This window comes from Pogoniulus pusillus, chromosome 26 (assembly GCF_015220805.1).
Source record: "Pogoniulus pusillus isolate bPogPus1 chromosome 26, bPogPus1.pri, whole genome shotgun sequence".
In the NCBI taxonomy this organism is placed as follows: Eukaryota; Metazoa; Chordata; class Aves; order Piciformes; family Lybiidae; genus Pogoniulus; species Pogoniulus pusillus.
The window spans coordinates 17153697-17172109 of NC_087289.1; the positions used below are offsets into that span (position 1 = coordinate 17153697).

The following is an 18413-nucleotide window of genomic DNA, read 5'->3' on the forward strand; positions in this document are numbered from 1 at the left end:
TCTGTGTTAACAGTGCACAGACTACCTCAAGCAGATATTGTAGGGGGTTAAATATTGTGTTCTCTCAGAAGCTCTCTTAAATGTTTTGCTGTTATTGGCAGAGAAGCAGAGCTGTAAATATCTGCCTTGCTCTAGGAGCTTCATTTGTCCCAAGGTGATTGCTGCAACATCTTCCTGTGCTTTTCACTGTGACAGTACTTTAGTGTGTTGTTGGTTTGTTTTTTTTTAAACAGCTCTGAGTGGTGATAGTTTAAGGACTATCATTGGCTTTTCACTTGCCCTTAAGCTCAAGACCTCATTGTTCAGATGCAGGACTGATGCCTATGTTTGTCCTCTATTTGCTGGTCAGGAGCTTCTTTGAGAGACATTTTGTCCTGCTTCTGTTTAGCTCAATGCCTTGAAAGAGGCAATCTATCATTATATTGGGAGCTATGTATTTCCATCTCAAGGGCTAGCTTTAAAAGCAGCATTCTTTCTGACAAGTCTGGCTTGCTCAAGGTCCCAACTGTTTCTCATCAGCCTGATACTTAGCAGTCAGAGGGTGTCATCTTGTAAGGCTTGAAAATAATCATATTTGTGGTGCGCTAAGAATTCCTTTGCTACTGCTTTTTCTGTCCTTCATGGATGTGCTTGTCCAGCCAGATGGAGTTACTAGGAAAGCATTTTCTGGGCTTGTGTGAGCATTTATGTCTCAGGGAAATGAAAGGAACGTCCTATATAAATGGCACTTGGTAGCAAAGAACTAATTTCACTGTGTATGTCTGTAGTGTCTTCCTTTTTCTCAGGGGCCATGTCTAGTGTCGTGGTGGCAGCACTAGTACAGATCTATGCAGTACATATATTTCTGGTTTTGTATGCTATCTGTACAATATGATTTTGAGTGTTTTAGAATTGCCATTGTTGATAAGGAAAGCGTGATAGTTGGCATATGGGCAAGAACTTGCAGACCACTTAATCTGACAGGTTTTAAGTATCTATGAGGACTTACCACTGCAGCATGGCCAGTCTTAGTGGTTCGGCTCAGTGTTTTAAAGACTCTGAAATAGACATTTTAGTTCAACCAAGGTACTGGGCCTACCTTTATGGTAGGCTATTTGGTGCAGCATTAGGTGTGTGTTCAAGGCTCTTCTAAGGATCAATGGACTTGTACATGCATTTGACTGAAGCTGTATTGTACTGCTTGCTGCTATCTGCTGTCTTCAGAAGATAAACAGAAGGTACTCACAAACCACAAAAAACCCCTCCCTTATTTTATGTAGCAACACTGCTTTTCTGGAACCGATCTTGTATCTCTCTTGTGGTTTATTGCTTGGACATTATTTAGGAACACCTCAAACGATGTGTCTCTGTAACAGTGTCTTGTATTTCTCAGCTATGGCAATTGGGATGAGAGCATCAGTGCAGTGTTCCACACGTCTACAGGGAAAGCTTTGTGAAATAGAAGAGGCAGTTTCAGGAAATGGAAAGAGAAGAAATTCCCATCTCACTTCTAATGGAGAAATGTGTACTCATTCAGAGAGTTATGAACAGGTTCCTTTGGCCTCTTGTTCCTTGTTGTCTGATGAGCAAACTTTCTTCTAAGACTAAATGACAAACAGCATTTGTTTTCACATGGTTACACAAATATGTGTAACCTCATTGTCAGTCTCTCACTGGGTACTTGAGAACCTAAGTATTCTGCAGGAGCCATGTCTTCTTTGAATATTGTCTTGATCAAGTTTTCATCAGAATGGCCCTGTGGAAACAGAAGTCTAACTTAGAGGCTTTTTTCTGTCCTGTTCCGCTTCTGTAAGTTTTTAATCGATCCAGTTATCTCCTAGACAGTACTCTGTAGTAAATGTGTAGTTTCAGATGCTGTAGGGAGTTTTGAGGTCTAGTTGGCAAAGAACAAGTGATGTAATTTTTTGTTTTAAAGTGATTTGATTTGCTTTGGCATTATTTTTTGCCCCAGTATCATTAATATGTTGGGGGAAAGAGGCTTCTGAGTCTGTTCTGCTGATACTTTTTGAATTGCAGCATAGGCACTTTGTGGCCTGGAAATAGAAACTTGTTCTTTAGGTTGCAGAATCTGATGGAAATTAGAGCAGGTCTAGGTGATGCTGAGAGGACTGCTCCATTTGTGGATTTCTTCCTTGAAAGAGGTAAACTGAGGAATCTGCAACTGGACAAGCTTGCCAGAGTGATGAAAGATGATATCAAAAGGCTTCAGACATAATTTGAGTATTTAGTGCCCTGTAAAGAGTGGTTTTCAATGTAATAGGCATTGTAGAGTCACATATAATGAGTTTAGATACAGAGGGAGGAGTGGAAGATGCAGTAGAAAGTGGTTTCCTGTCAGACTAAGACACTTTTTTTGCTTTTCTGCTTTCTTTATAATGCAACAAAAGGGATAAATGAATAATACTGCTACCCCCCCCCAAAAAAAACCCCAAAAGTTATGCATTGTAACTCCTGGTCTAATAACTAGAGGTAGGCTAAGCTTATAGGTATACCTATAATGTTTGGCTAGCAGTCTCCAGCCTTATAGAGCTGTTTAATATGTCAAGCTTTCCAGTTGTTGCTCTGAGCCTCTGAAAGAGGATTGATGATTAATGAAGCTGTTTCAGTGCTGTCTTTCAGAAGGGCATGAAGCTACTTTTCTCCAAAATACCTTTCTTGGTGCTGGCTTCAGAATATTGATGCTGTTACTGTGATGTTTTCAGACTTTAAGAAAGATGAAAGGGGGGAAAACAACTTTGTCAGGCTATCTGATGTAGCTGGAGAAAATCAAGTGAGTATTGGTTGCAGAAGTTTTGAGATCTGAGTAAGAATTTCGCAGAGTTTAAGCTGAGCACAGCTGAATAGTCTGAGCTAAGGTGATTCAGAGATTAACTTTATTAATACATTAGACAAATGTAGAGTGGTTGCCTTGTAAAGGTGGGCAAAATGTAGCAGGCAGCTGAGGGAGTAATAGTTGTTATGCTCTTTAGGGGAGTGTGTGTTGGGGTGTTATGGAGACTGAACTGGAGATTGGGCCCGAGGGATGTGTGCCACAAAACTGCAGTGCTTCAGAGTTTGATTTGTCGTATTTGGAGTTGGATTTATGTGGTTATAATCTGCAGGGTCAAATTGATCAGAATTGGCATAAAACCCCCTGAATTTACTTGCTTTCCAAAACAAGCTAATACTCAATTTGTAGTGTAAACCTATGTTCTTTTAGGCTAGCTCCTTATACGGGATTGATGTTTCTAGTAAAATTCAAAGGACAGAACTCTCTTTGCCAATTAATTAATCTACCAGATGATGAAACTGGTTTTGGTGTGTATGCTGCGTTTTGCTGGTGCTGAACTGATAATGTAGATGTGCTGAGATTTTTTTCTTTAGTGGTTGTAAAGTAGCAGGAAGGCTAGCTAGTAAAATCACTTGCTAAAGCATACTTCAAACATGCTTTGCCTGAAATGTCCAGTAACTGCCCAGTAAATGTATAGACCAAGAGCATTTATTTATATATAGATAAATTTCAGACTGTCCTAGTGAGCACTTAGTAACACCCGTGTGAGAAAGGAAATTTAGGCATGACTGAAGTACATGGAGGTTGATACATCATTTTAGCTGATGATTGTTTGGAGCTAAGTATCTGAGGCTATACTTTCCTGTTGGAAAGACTTTAGATTGTAATAATGCAATGGATAGTAGCTATGTCAAATTATCAGGATTTGGTGGTCCTTCAGTGATTGCTGGCCTAAGCTGAAGTGGACAGTGTCATACAGTATTACAAGCTCAGATCTGAAAACAGCTAGGCAGGTGCTGGAAAGCCATTTTAAGGTATTTTCCTGTACAGAGTGAAGCTTGAGAGTTCTTAATGGGAATGACTTGTGGTGGACAACATTGTTTTTCTCATGAGTGGTGGGCTTAAAATGTGTGAATGGACAGAAATAACTTTTAGTGAAGAGATGAGTGAAAAACAGTGCCAGGGAAATGTAGTGTTGGCGTTCTTGCTTAATGAAATTTTGGCTGTGGGATATATTGCTAAATGCTGAAGGCACTGCTTCATCCTAGAAGGGAGATAGAGACATAAAATAAAGTAACACAGTTCTGTTTGATGGTTTGGGTCATTCACCTGAGGCAACAGTGATGAAGGCTGCTCTTTTCATGTGGTTTGGCTGTTTCAGGGTACCTGTGAAAAAATGTATTTTGCTGATCTGATATCACAAAACAGGAGATCTGTTTCCCAGAGTTATGCTGAACTGCAGCTCCACACCTCTTTCTTCAGAGATTTCTTTGCTGTTCTGACCTAGTTTATTTAAATTGCAGAGACTGATGCTGAAATGGTAATACAGAGCTCTAGCTATGGTTTGGGTGTCTTTGTTTCAGAAGTTTACATAATGAAAACTAGCTAAACTCCCATCCTCTGCTGAGTTGAAGCATTTTAAATTTGAGCTACATCATTCTTGAGATTGAGTAGGCAATTTTTTCTATTGATGAGTGATCTCATTACATTTGTAGCACAATTTCTGGAGTCAGTTCAAAGGATGAGGTGGTAAAACAGGCTTGAGAGAGAGGAGTGGGAAAAGCAGTATCCCCTGTTCAGTCAATCAGCCCAGAGATTTGAAAGGAGTTTGAATTGAAACTGCAGCCCGGGACATGGAGAGCATAAGTTGTTAAGCTTAGTATAGAAGACTAGCATATGAGTTGACTGATGTAAAGCTCATGAAGAGATAGAGGTGTGGTATCAGAGCCTTCTTCAGTCTGTCACACACATAGCAAGACAAGTACTGAAAACTGGGTTAGTTTCAGGGTAAGAATAAGCTATAGGTAGTAACGACTGCAGTTGTGGATCACTGATGCCACTAACACTTCTATTAGAAGATTTTCCTTGCCGAGAAAATGTATGACAAGGTAAGTTGCCTTTCCAAAGAGGGTGCTTCAGATAGGAGTTACAATGGTTTCTTGTGTCACTGTGATATGGAGAAGCTGGATTAAATGATCAGTTTAAATATTTTATGTATGTTGAAGTCTGCTGTTCTGCCTAGCTGAAGTTATAGCCATATGCTGTTCTTCTGCAGTACTTTGATTGTACTTGGTGTCTGAGAGTGCAGAATTAAGTCTGGGAAAACCCCTGCATTTAGGGTGTCCTTGTTCATATGCTGAGTTTTAGTCTGCATTGTACTTCAGTTGTGTAACAATTTTAACGTGTTAAAACTCAAACTTAAGTTGAATAACAGTGTATCTGTGTGCTACCTTGTTCTTTCCTCTAAAATCACCATCTTTGCATCAACAGATATTTCTGAATGAGATTAGAAATCTTGATATTTTTCTTCCCAATGTGATGATTACCTTTACAATTAAGCTGATTTATGGTTTCTGTGGTTTGCTTGAGTTGACAGGAGTTTTTAATGTTTTATTCCCTTGGCTGGACTGGTAATCATGTTAGTTCAAATGTGCTGCTTGATGAAGGAGTAGGAAACAACTCACACATTTAGTAATTAGCAGATATTCAAGTGATGTGCCTCTTGAAAATTAATTCTGCTAAAATAATGATGGACATAGCTTAACGTACAAAATTTGTCATTACTGCCTAATATAGGTTGTTTTGCATCTGTCCATAAGACTGAGAGTGGGAGGAAGGGAGAAGGAAGAGGAGGCAAAAGCTGCATAAAGCTTCATTCTTAAAACTAGGGCACCTCAGTGTCTGACTCCAGTCCTAGTCAGTCCAGGTACCATTTACTTACATGGTACTTAAATTGAAGACAGTTTCATTTGAACTATATCCTTCTACAGCTCTTTTGGCATTTACATACTGAGTTTTTGAAAACTGTTCAGAATGCTGCTTTGTTGTCATTCTATTGTTCAGAATTTTGATCAGCCTTTGGTAGATAAATATTCTGGTCTGACAGCACATTGTTTTGTGTGCTTCTTCTGTGTCTAATTGTCTTGGAATCTCTTGTAGCTATTTCATACTAAAATTGAAAGCATTGACTTGAAGTGTCTAGGACTTTTCCTTCTGTGGTTGTTCATTTCATGTTTTATAACCTTCTCTGTGTAGGAACCTCTTAAATATGGCTACCTTGTCTATTTTCAGAAAACATAAGATGAGAAAACACCATAAGATGAAAATACTGTGTGTGAAAACACAGGTAAACTCAAATTCTCACTGCGGAGTCCATGTATCCATGCTGCTTTCTCATGGTCTCTTGCAGAAGAGTTGCATGTGTCAGGGCTTGCTAGGAATGGTCAGCTCAGGAGTTAGCTCACACAAGTTCAGAGAACTGCATGCTAACAATGGGACACTTCTGTTTGTTTTTTTTTTGTGGGAAGAGTTCCAAACTTAGAATCAGCATCATGAAGATGTTGGACTTCATTAATTTCTGCTTGGGATAAAGATCAGTACCTTAAATTGTTTCTGCAGTAAAAAAATACATTGATAGACTAAATTCTAATGTTCTCAGTACTTGGATGTTTCAATCTATAATTTAACTTTTTTTATTGCCTAGAAATCATTAAAACTGAAAGGCTTTATTTTACTTGCAGATTGTTACACACCCATCTGAAGTGGGCTATATCTGGTGCCTTCAAAGCAACTGCACATTAAGCATCAGAATAACAGCATTAACTTCATACACAATTGGCAAGCTGGTTCCTCATGTAACTCTTGTTGAGCTGCATTTGGATGGAAATCAGATTTTTTTAGTTTCATCTACATCTAAATACATTTTTAAAACCACATATGCTATGTTATTTGCAAAACTAGCATGCATTGCATTTTATTTGTAGCTGATTAATTGAACTGATTGCTTCTGGGTTGCTGTGTTCCAGAAGATTTTTAGAACTGGTAAGTCTCATCTGCTAAGTCTGGTTTTGTATCCCTCTTTTCCAGAGTTTGTAGGAAGAAAATAAGTCTGCTTATACAGTTTCCAGTTACCTTCATAAATTAAAACTCTTTGGCCACAACAACCCCAAGCAGCACTACAGCATGGGGACAGAGTGGCTGGAAAGCAGCCAGGAGGAAAGGGACCTGGGGGTACTGATAGATAGTAGGCTGAAGATGAGCTAGCAGTGTGCCCAGGTGGCCAGGAGAGCCAGTGGCATCCTGGCCTGCATCAGGAACAGTGTGGCCAGTAGGACAAAGGAGGTTATTCTTCTCCTGTACTCAGCACTGGTCAGACCACACCTTGAGTGCTGTGTCCAGTTCTGGGCCCCTCAATTCAAGAGAGATGTTGAGGTGCTGGAACATGTCCAGAGAAGGGCAACAAAGCTGGTGAGAGGCCTGGAACACAAACCCTATGAGGAGAGACTGAGGGAGCTGGGGTTTTTTAGCCTAGGGAAGAGGAGGCTCAGGGGTGACCTCATTGCTGCCTACAACTACCTGAAGGGACATTGTAGCCAGGTGGGGGGTGGCCTCTTCTCCCCACAAGGGGACACAGTCTTAAGTTGTGCCGGGGAAAGTATAGGCTGGATGTTAGGAGGAAGTTGTTGTCAGAGAGAGTGATTAGTATTGGAATGGGCTGCCCAGGGAGGTGGTGGAGGCACCATCCCTGGAAGTTTTGAAGCAAAGCCTGGATGAGTCACTTAGTGCCATGGTCCAGTTGACTGGCTAGGGCTGGGTGCTAGGTTGGACTGGATGATGTTGGAGGTCTCTTCCAACCTGGTTGATTCTATGATTCTTGTTTTTTTAAGAAGCAATTAAGAGATGCAGAAAGGTGATTTGGCTCTTTAGGAAGCAATATTTCCAAGTGCTTAGCTAGGATCTCTGATGTATTTTATTGTTGGCAGCCTACATTATCTGCTTGAAAGTTGTTTGATTATTCCCCCCCCAAAAAAAATATTGCATTACTGTAAATATAGGCATAAATTTTGACTATGAGGTTAGAAATATATGCATTAAAATAATTAAGATTGTTTTGTTAAATGTTTTTTTATTTCAGTTTCAATCTGAACTGTAGTATTTAATACACAAGATACAAAACAAACAAAACTCCCCAAAACAAACAAAAAACTCTCAGAGAACAACCAACCTCAGATGACTTTTGGGACCTCTGACATTGTGGTATATGAAAGCTTGATGGCTTTTAACTCTGTAGAAGGCTACCTACATGAGGCTGAGACTCTAAGTAGTGCTGCAGTGTACTAGGTACATGGATAAGATCTGCATTTTTTTCCTTCTGAAGCTGTTCATGGTCTGCTGTTCTGGAATTAGGGTTGATAACATACCTGAAAGCTTGAAGCTGGTGACACTTGGAATGCCTGTGTACCTTACTCTTCTGGATCACAGCTTTCTCACAGGATAGGCCTAGAGTTGCTGTAGACTAATCATTCTTTTCAAGTTCTCCTTTCTTTGTGTTTTTGCTACTGTCTTTATTATTCTTCATTTCAAGGACTCCTTCCATAGTAGGAAATGGGAGCAGTATGCATGACATTCAGGAATCTAGTGAGTATCCAGTTTTGGATTACACATTCCTGAGATTCCTGTGTTACCTCTTGTAGAAGATAATGATCTTGAACTACCTTTTTTTTTTCCCTCCTGGATGAATTTAATGTCGTTTTGGACTTGAAATCAGTCAGGCTCAGACTTGTTAGGGATGATATTTTCAAATAAGGGAGTTGCCCTCAGTTTTTCCAAGGTTTGTGATTCACCAAGGACCTGGTAGACTAAGACAACACATATGGTACTTGTTAAGGAGATGATATTTCTGATCAGGAAAATATCCATAAAATGTGATGTGGAATTGTAATTATTGTTCATAATATTTTTTTTAAGTGTGCTGTTATTTACCACTGGATGATGGTATATGAAGGATATTCTTGGTTTCCATATCCACCTGCTTTCTGTGTATCAAACTCAGTTCTCTAAGTGCAAGTTCGAAGTGATGTGCAACTTGAGTGCCAAGGCATAATACACACACACATGATCTTTGTGTCCTATCTTTGATAGTTTTTGGTCATCTTATCAATTTCAAGGTGTTTTACTTACTTGCAAATTGAAATGGTTGAATATACCTGTGTTGGATTGGTCAGAAATCTCCAGCTTGTGATGATTCTTGTCTATGTGCCGTGATCTTTCTGAGGAACTTTATGAACTAGGATGGAGAAACTCACCTGAGTCATTTACAGACCAAGACTGTGACCTCACTCAACATCCGTTTGAGTGATGTAGAACTTGGTCATGCTCCTGCCACTTCAGAAGGGGTCTGAACTGGATTCATAAGCAGAACTTACTACATATGAAATGGCAATAAGGTTTGCAAGCCCTTCCATTGTGAAGCTGGCACAGCAATCACCAAGTTTTCTGCTGTTGTGCTATTTTGGGTGTTATTTGGTTGTTGACTTCTTAATACAAAGCATTAAGTCAGCTGAGCAGAGCATTAAAATGTCAGTAAAATCTGTTTAATTCTTCAGAGTGCTTGGCAAGTGCCTTCTTTTTAGCTTCTTGTGATGCCTTTGTGGATACATTATATGGTGCAGCCTTTATGATGACTTTGAGAGCTGACATTGAAGTATAACAGGGAGAAGCAGTCTTTTTATAAATCCCAGAGTGGCCTGAGCAGTTTAGTACCTGAAGCTATCATATCTGTTGGTGCAGTTTCCATTCCTATCATAGAATGTCAGGGGCTGGAAGTGCCCTCTAAAGCTTATCTGGTCCAGCCCCTGTGCCAGAGCAGGATCACCTAGAGCAGATCACACTGGAATGCATCTGGATGGTTCTTGAATATCTCCAGAAAGGGAGACTCCACAACCTCCCTGGGCAGCCTGTTCCAATGCTCTGTCACCCTGACAGTGAAAATATTCCTCCTCAGGTTCACATGGAACCTCCTATGTCTCTACTTCCACACATTGCCCCTTTGAGACATTCAGTCAGTGCCAGTGCTTCTGCCACTGTTTTGGACTGACACTAATTTTTAAAACCTCTTAAAATGGCCAGGTTACTTATTTTTGTAACAGGCATTCGGCATAGAAACCACTGGAGTACTGTTTGTGAGCTCAGTCAAGTCTTCAAGTCCATTCCATAAATTTTCTTGGGTTCCCAGCTTAACCTGTCTTCTGATCTTGCACTTGCTATTCTACCTCCTCTCACAGAATCAAAGAATGATAGGGGTTGGAGAGGAATTCTGGAGATCTAGTCCAACCCCTCATCCAGAGCAAGGTCACTTAGAACTCCTGTTTTACTTAAAGTTGTAACAGAAGGGCCTGACGTTTTCTGCCAATAGTCACCTCTGTAAGACTCTGTGCAGATTCCTGTTAAGCACTGGCTCACTTGATGAGTCAAGTGGCATCCTGATTCTTCTGGTTTTAAGAAGTAGATGGAACTGCAGTTCAGTGTCCAGCTGCTTTGAATGCTGCTCCCTTGTTGGAGCTCCAAGGTCACTATCCAAACTTCAGTAGTTAGCCTCCATTTGCTTAAAATTCGTTGAGGACTCTTCTGTGGCCAGGTAACTGTGTGCTACAGGAGAGTGAGTCACATGGGAAAAATGGGCAATTACCTGTACTAATTGAGGTTTGTAAAGCTGATGCCAGTCCAGATATTGCCTACCTTGGCTATTTTTTTTTCTCTGTAGCTCTAATGAGCGTTTGACAGTTGGGAAACCACTTACTGCAGTCAAATTTGCATGGTCAGTGGGTAGGCAAAGACTGGGTAGTGCTTATGCAGACCAGAGGGGATCTGGTCCTGCAGATCGCAGGTGAAAGAGTGAAAACGTGCTGAATTCAAGTAAGCACTAAAGCTCACATTGTGGAAATGAATTATGAGTGTAGGAAGCCAATGGCTATTCAGTCCTTAAATTACAAACACTATAGTTCTGGGTTTTGTTGATAAATACTTACCTGAATTTGGACTGTGTTTTTTTTTTTCTCTGTTCTTTTGTAAGTGTCCCTACAACTGGAAAGATTTCTAGAGATATAACTTTGATCCTCAGTTGCTAGCTTTCTTTTAGGTTTATCTGGGTGTTCATGAATGTTCATTGTGTTCATATGAAGGAAAAAAAACAAACTACAAAATCAAACCAACTTTAAAAAGTGATGATGGTTTTTAGAGCACAGTAGCATTTTTCTGTACAACAACATGACAAACCATGCATTTTCACAGGACTCCTTGGTGTGTGCAACCCAGTGCCTTCTTTCCAGAATACTTCCCTTGTTCTCTTACTGTGGTATCAGTGAACATCTTTGATGTATTTAATCTTGCAGTAATGGTCAGACAGGAAAATGTTACTGTTTTCATGAATACAGATTCTGGTGTACAGATGTTTGGGTGTCCTGCTGAAAGGCAGCCTGTGAGGAAGACAAGAGTGACAGCCTTGTCTCTAGAGACTGATGATAGTTCTTTCTTTTCAGCCTGTCATTTCCTGCACCAAGTAGAATATTCAGTTAATACTTTACCAACATTTGATTTCCCAACCAATAGTGCTTTGCTGGTGTGTGTTTTTTTTTCTTCCCCCCTCTAATCCCCCCCCAAGTCTATGGAATGTCTGGGCACAAAGAACAGTATATCTAGCTTTTGTCAATAATGAGACTTCTTGATGTCTGGTGTGCATGTGAGACAGTTTGGGTTTTTGTTTACTTGCATAATCTGGGACATAATAAAATCCTGGAACTCTGGGATGTTTGCCTATGGGCTGTGGAAACTGTGCCCTGAAGCACTACTTAGTTGTGTAGGTTCAGCATGGACATGTGGAAGACTGCTTGATAAGGCTTCATGGAAATAGTAAATTCTATAGATTAAGCCCTCAGTACCTCAGCATAATTTACCAGGGTTTGTTTTTCTTTCTGGATTTACAGAGATATGAAAAATGCTGTAATTGGAAACAACAAACAAAAAGCCAACTTGATTGTTTTGGGAGCAGTTCCAAGGTATGTCCTTTGCTACTCTCCTTTTCACTGATGCACAACAGGTCTGGAATAATGATCCTTAGCTCACAGGCACTTTGTTTTAACTTTGACTGTAGTTGACTGCATACTTGAATGTAACTGAGAGAGACTTGAAATATCTGTTAAATTCATATATTACAGAACAGGCTGTTGAGTAATGCTTTTAATTTAGAATTTCATAGAAATCTCTAAAGTAGTCTTGGTTATTTGTATTAAACTTTATCAGCTCAGGAATTAAGTTAATTTCTGACATCGATGATACTAATGATGGATGACAGTGGTTGTATCTTAATCCTGTTCTTCAGCCAATTGCTTGGTGAGTTCACAAGTGAAAAGGTGTAAGGTTCTGTTAAAAAGATAATTTAAAGATACTGAAACCCATCTGAAATAATTTGCTTGTCTTCTCCACCTGCTGTGGAGGATGGAAATCCATTGATCGTGCTTTGTTGCTGACTTACTACTTCAGCTGGTGTTAATATTTTCTGAATCCTGATTCCACTAGAACAAATGTAGCATTTAACTTCAGCTGCTGGGTTGTTCGCTACAGCTTTCATTTCACTCCTCTTCTGCAGCTTGCTTTTGGCCACAATTTGCAGCAATGGAAAAGCAAAATGTTGAGCACTGCATTATTTGAGCTAGCAGGATGAGGCCCACCCAACTAGGTCCCAAACTGTTCTGCTCGAGAGAGCTGCTTCTGGCTTGTCAAAAAGTGGTTTTATTTCCAGGGAATATCTTCTTATTTGCAGATTGCTTATGTCCAGGTTAGTCCTTTAAATTCTGTAGAGATTAGCTGTGGTGAAATCATCTCTACAAAACCTGCTGAATTGTCTTCCATTGTAATGAAATGTGGACAGATGAAGAAACGAATTCACATGAGATGAAAAGATGGAAGTGGACCTTTGTTGAAAGTTAGGCAAAGTTCAAGGAATTTCTATTAGCCACAGGCTAAAAGGGATTCTTAAAACTACAGTTGGTCTTATGATTCCCATTTTAAAAACAATGGAAGATCTTCAAATCTAGAATCTGCCTGTTCTTAAATTTTGTAGGACTTCAGGTTCCTTCAGATATTCTGCTTTCTGCTGTTACTTGTTCTGTGACCAGTAATGGAAATCCAGAAGGGTTTTTTGGTTGTTATCAATGCCTTCTGGCTGTCCAAGTAAATGATATGGTTAATCTATAACTGCAAATAAATGTCTGGCTTTGGAAAATCTTAAAAGGTAAACTATCATGCTTGTCCTCACTTCAGGACAAGTTATCCTTAAATGACAGGAAATCTAATGTCAAGGCTTTGCAGACTAGACACACAGATAAAGGTAAATTGCTTGGTTATTGTGAGAAAAGACAGTTCTCACTGCCTAAAACTTAAGTGACATTACCTACCCCAAAGTGTCTTTCTGAAGCTTTTAGAAGTTCCTAAAGGTATTGCAGGCAGGCTTAGGTTATAGACTATTTGCATTAGTGAACTCTTCTTGTTCACTCTAACAAGATGGTGAAAATTCATTTGCTTTTTTGATGTTCCTTCTGAGTCATGAGGTGTTTAAAATACAGGAACTTTTGGAATTTCAAGTCAGACTTTCCAGTAAGAACAGGAATAAGCAAGCTAGAAATTTTAAACATTAATATTATTTGAAGTCTCCTCTGCAAGGTAAACAAGGAGAAGAGTTTTCTTTTCACAGGGTTAGATTGTAGTCTCCTAAGGAAAGTCAATTGTTTTCTGTAATGTCATGGGGATTGTTAGAATTCTGCTGCTGCTTTGTCCTGTGATTCAGCTTCCTTCTATGCTCATTGCTTGCTTCTCTGTCTTTCCCCAAGTGTTCTTCCAGCAAGCTTTCAGGAGAGACCCTTTAGGTCTAAGGAACTCCTCTGGATTTATGTCACTTTAGTGGAAAAGAAAATAGTATGTTCAAATATTAGAAGACATTCATATGGGGTTTGGAAACAAGTCTAGAGAGTATCTTTTGTTTGAAATTTGGCCAAATACTGCTGTTTAAAATACTAGACTGCTGCGTGATTGGAAGAAATGCCAAGTCCTTTGAAGCTCTCCATACAGGAGAATGCTGGGGAAGAATGGCTGAATCACTGCCATTTCTAGGCCAGTGGCCTCCTATGTCCATGAGCCAACTGCTTAGTGGTGTAATTGCTAGAAAGGCAAATACATTTATCCCTTTCTTGTTGTTTCTTGGAAGTTAGGTCTGACTTATGGTCACCTCTTGACCACTTATTCCAAAGAAGGTGCTAGGAAAAAGTTGATTGAAGAAAGCTTATAGAATTGCCACGTCTGGATATGAGAACCAAGAGCTGTTGAAAACTGTACAAATATTATATGCAAACATGGCCTTAAATCTAAAGAATATAAATGTATCCAGCCTGTATGTGAATTTTGTTTCTTAAATCATTTTCTGTCTTTTTCCTCTCTACAGAATGAGAGTTACTCCTTTGCATTCTCATTAGATGCTTACCTCAGGCACCTCTGTCAGGACTTTTGCAAACCTACTTTATATAGTAACTGTCCCAGAAAAGGAAATTTCTGAAAGGTCAGGGAGAAAAAAGGTATTTAAATGATATAATACTAACTTCTTTCAGTGGCAGGAAGTTAGCCTTGTCGAGAAATGGTTTACTCTTTGTACTGTCATTCAATTTAGTTTGATTCCCCCCCCCCCTCCTCTACATGACATAAGTGCTAACAGAGAATGGAGAAATCCATGCTGATTATTGGAGTGCTCTTCACTTGCCAGCTCTTGCACTTATCAACATATGAGAGCCTCTTAGGAGCCCAAGTTCAGTATTTAAATCTTTTTGTCAATTGGTCTTAAGTCCTGGATCTCAGGAAAGTGAGTGCTCAGTTCAAATGGAAACTGTTCCTTCCTAAGTCATCTTTACAGGACTTTTAATTTCCCACAGTAGTATCACAGTATCATCAGGGTTGGAAGAGACCTCACAGATCATCAAGTCCAACCCTTTACCACAGAGCTCAAGGCTAGACCATGGCACCAAGTGCCACGTCCAACCTTGCCTTGAACTGCCCCAGGGACGGCGACTCCACCACCTCCCCGGGCAGCCCATTCCAGTGTCCAATGACTCAGTTACTCTGTGGTGCTGCTGGCTCCAAATCCTCTGAGCCATAATCAGAACCCATATCTGGTGGAGTTTATAAATGGAAGCTAGAAAAACACTTGTTTACTGTGAAGTCCAGGCTTACAATCATATTGTCATCATACTCATTTCCCCCGAGCAACTTAGTCATAAGGTAACTAAATATTCTGACTGAAGTGGCTACCAGAACCACACAAATGTCTTGCTGTTCTTTGTCATGAAGAAAAGTGCCATTCTTTTCTGCTCTGCAGTTCCTTCTGATCTCCTAGATGCATGTTGGCACAGACTGAATGATAGAATCAACCAGGTTGGAAGAGACCTCCAAGATCATCCAGTCCAACCTAGCACCCAGCCCTATCCAATCAACCAGACCATGGCACTAAGTGCCTCAGCCAGGCTTTTCTTGAATACTTCCAGGGACAGTGCCTCCACCACCTCCCTGGGCAGCCCATTCCAATGCCAATCACTCTCTCTGTGAAGAACTTCTTCCTAACATCCAGCCTATACTTTCCCCAGCACAACTTGAGACTGTGTCCCCACTCTTGCTTTGAGGTGTTCTTGGAGTTACTCAGGTAGTCAAGAAGGTTATATGGCTCTTAACATATTAAGTAGAAGATATGCAACAAACTTCCTAATTTTAGGTGTTTAGGAGTAGCATGATTGTGCATAAAGCAAGTATGACTGTAGTTTAACACCAAGAAGGTGTCTGTTTGTGTCCTGGAAAGCTTGGCCTCATGTCTGGAATAATGAGGAACCTCTAGCTGATTCTGCTTGGAACAGTAGGTTGGACTAGATGACCTTTGGAGGTCCTTTCCAAAATAATCTACTTCCTGGTTCTGTAATTTGACTTACTAAAGAACTGCCTTTATGTATTAAGGTTTTTTTTTGGGGGGGTTATCTTTTAATTCAGGCACTCTTTAAGTTCCCTTAATTAGTGGCTTTAATGATGCTACTCCTAAAGGACTGGCCATCCTTTAATCACAGAATGCAAGTATCTGCTTGACAGCCATAGTCTCTGCAAGTAGGATGTATTAGCACTTGCCTGAGTGTTCACCAGTATAAGGAAATACTCCCTTGTGAGTGTGGTTTCAAAGAAAGTCTTAATTCCTTAATTTACAACTATGTATGCTGAAATTATGCATGACAAATGTATTTGTGCAAGCATGTTGTGCTTGGTCGACTTGGTCATGCACATCTCTTCAGTAACTGGCTGGTGTGGATTAAACATAACATTGAACCCAGTGCTGTCCCAAAATCGTTTTAGACAGAGGTTCTCTAAACCACCTTTGGAGATATGCATTGATCCATAGACCCAGTACAGACTTTTGGTAAGGAAGGAGCAGCACAGTAATGGATTAGGGGTTAACTTGTGTGGATCTGACATGACTTTTTCTTCATATCTGGGGCAGTAAAACCTTTGTGCTGTTCCAAACTTAGCCATCAGTTTCCACTAGAGTCTGAGTTACTAAACAGCTGTGATTAGGTTTGGCAAAGGCAGCAGTATTTTTTTTTAATATTTTTTTAGTTTCTAATCTTAAATTACTCAACAATAATTAGTTCTTGTGTTGGAAAAACTCTGGTATTGTGAAGGGGAAAGGGACAATGAATGGTGGGAACTGGTGTGATAAATATTTAACCTCAGTGTTGTTTTTTCTGAATGACTGATGGTAAATGATGTTGACTTTTTTTGTATCTGACAGTTTATTCTCTCAATTTCTTTGTTAAATAAAAAGGGTGAAAATTCCCTAGTAGCTGGGGCTTGTTTTCCTTGATAAAGGATGTATACTGCAGGGGTGCCAGTTCTGATGAATCATACAAACCTGGGATTCAATGCAGTAAGAAAATAGGAAGATCTTATGGCAGATCTCTAGGTTCACTTGCTTTCTGAGGAGGACAAGGGAGCAGTTAGTTAATGTCATGATGTGGAATAGGGAGGAGACACCTCATCGTGGAGGATCTACCCTTTTTATGGAAATAAGGTGGCAACTCCTTCCCATCTAATTTGTACAACACCATTTGTTAAACAGAGAATAAACCCCAAACTATTCTTAAATTTGAGAGGATGAAGCATGCCTGCAGCCACTCCTGCAGACATGTGTAGAAAGATTTCTCATTTGAGGTCTAGAGAAAGAGCAATGCTAGAAATGCTAGTGAAGTGGCAGATATGGAATTTACAGCAAACAGAAATAAAGATGAAATGAAGAAAAAAAGGGTATTAAGCAATTCAAGCTCAAAAAAGCTTTTTTTTTTTTCCTTTAAATACTTCCCAATAAAAGATTTTGGGGTTTATGTGGTTTGTTGTTTATCTTTTTTCAGGTAGTGTAATTGCATTTAACAGAAGGCAAGGAATCTGTTAATTTTCTTTGGGTCAGTTGGTGTCCTGGGCAAAGAAAACCACTTCAAAATTGGAATCTAGTATTTGTGAAGAAGCATTTGACTGTTCTAATGAAACTGGAGGTCTATCAGTAATCATAATATGAACTGCTTTAGAAAAAGATGTCTCTTAACTACAGAAGAAAGTGTGCTGTGTATCTTTCCAGAAAAGAGACCTGGTCTGCTTTGTGATTCAGTAAATAATTGCTATTTTCTTTGTTCCATTTTTTTATAAAGGAGTTCTTGGCAAGATTGTGTCCAAAGCTGGAAAACACTAGGATCAGCTCAAGTTCTAGTTTGGCTTCCAGTGCTGCTATGTTTTCACCTTGATCTGTTTGTGTAGGAAACTGTTTGGATGCACAGCAGAAACAGAAGATTGAGTTGAGGTTTTTTGCAGATGTGGGTTTTATTTCTTAGAAAAGAGTTGCTTAACATGCAGTGTGCTAGCACCTTGATGTCCTGAAACAATATGAGGTGATGACTTCAGCTCAAGTGGTCCTTCAAGCTTCATGCTTTATTTTTGTTTGCTAGCTGTCTTGGTGAATCCCCTCTGATGGAAGTCCTGAAAAACAAGCAAAAGGATAACTTTGAATGCTTTAATGATCAATGACCCTGCTTTGGAGTCAAGGCCAGTGACTAGAGAATCTCTCAAGATTCCTCACAGCTCTGGTTCTGTGATCTTTAGTAACTGAAGTGACCCACTGACTGCAGAAGTTCTAAGATGTTCAGATCAGCTCGTGCTGCATGACCATTGCTGCTGGTGGCAAGAAGTTATCTACTAGCTACCAATTATATATGTCTGGTGAAACATTCATGATCTCTAGCATAGTACCAGCTTACTTTCAAGAACTCAGCACATCTGCACATGGTATAATTATGTCTCTCAGTCACACTTAATAAGGTGTTTTTAATCCAAACTTCTTGGACATCCCTAAAAGGGCAAAGAGAGCTGTTTCCCAATTCTTTGAGTACATGACACACAGTCTGGATGTGAAGTGCAGCCAAGAGCAGCACAAAGGAGTAGGGCTGAGTGCCCAAAGCCAGTGGTTTGGCTGCGTAGGTGAAGGAGCTGCATCTGTGATGCTGGCATTGCGAAAGACTTCCTT

The 18413-nt window shown here is 39.9% G+C and overlaps 1 protein-coding gene across 4 annotated transcripts in view; it reads left to right on the forward strand.

Moving 5' to 3' along the window:
- ARMC8 (armadillo repeat containing 8) overlaps window positions 1-18413 on the forward strand; it is a 94481-nt gene that overhangs the window by 5088 nt on the left and 70980 nt on the right. For 2 of the 4 annotated variants that reach the window (XM_064165369.1, XM_064165372.1), the window contains one exon: window positions 11752-11823. The exons of the other annotated variants lie outside the window; for them this stretch is intronic. In XM_064165369.1, coding sequence (XP_064021439.1) covers window positions 11752-11823 — 72 coding nt within the window. The remainder of the gene's footprint in view (window positions 1-11751; window positions 11824-18413) is intronic. 4 annotated transcript variants of the gene reach the window in all.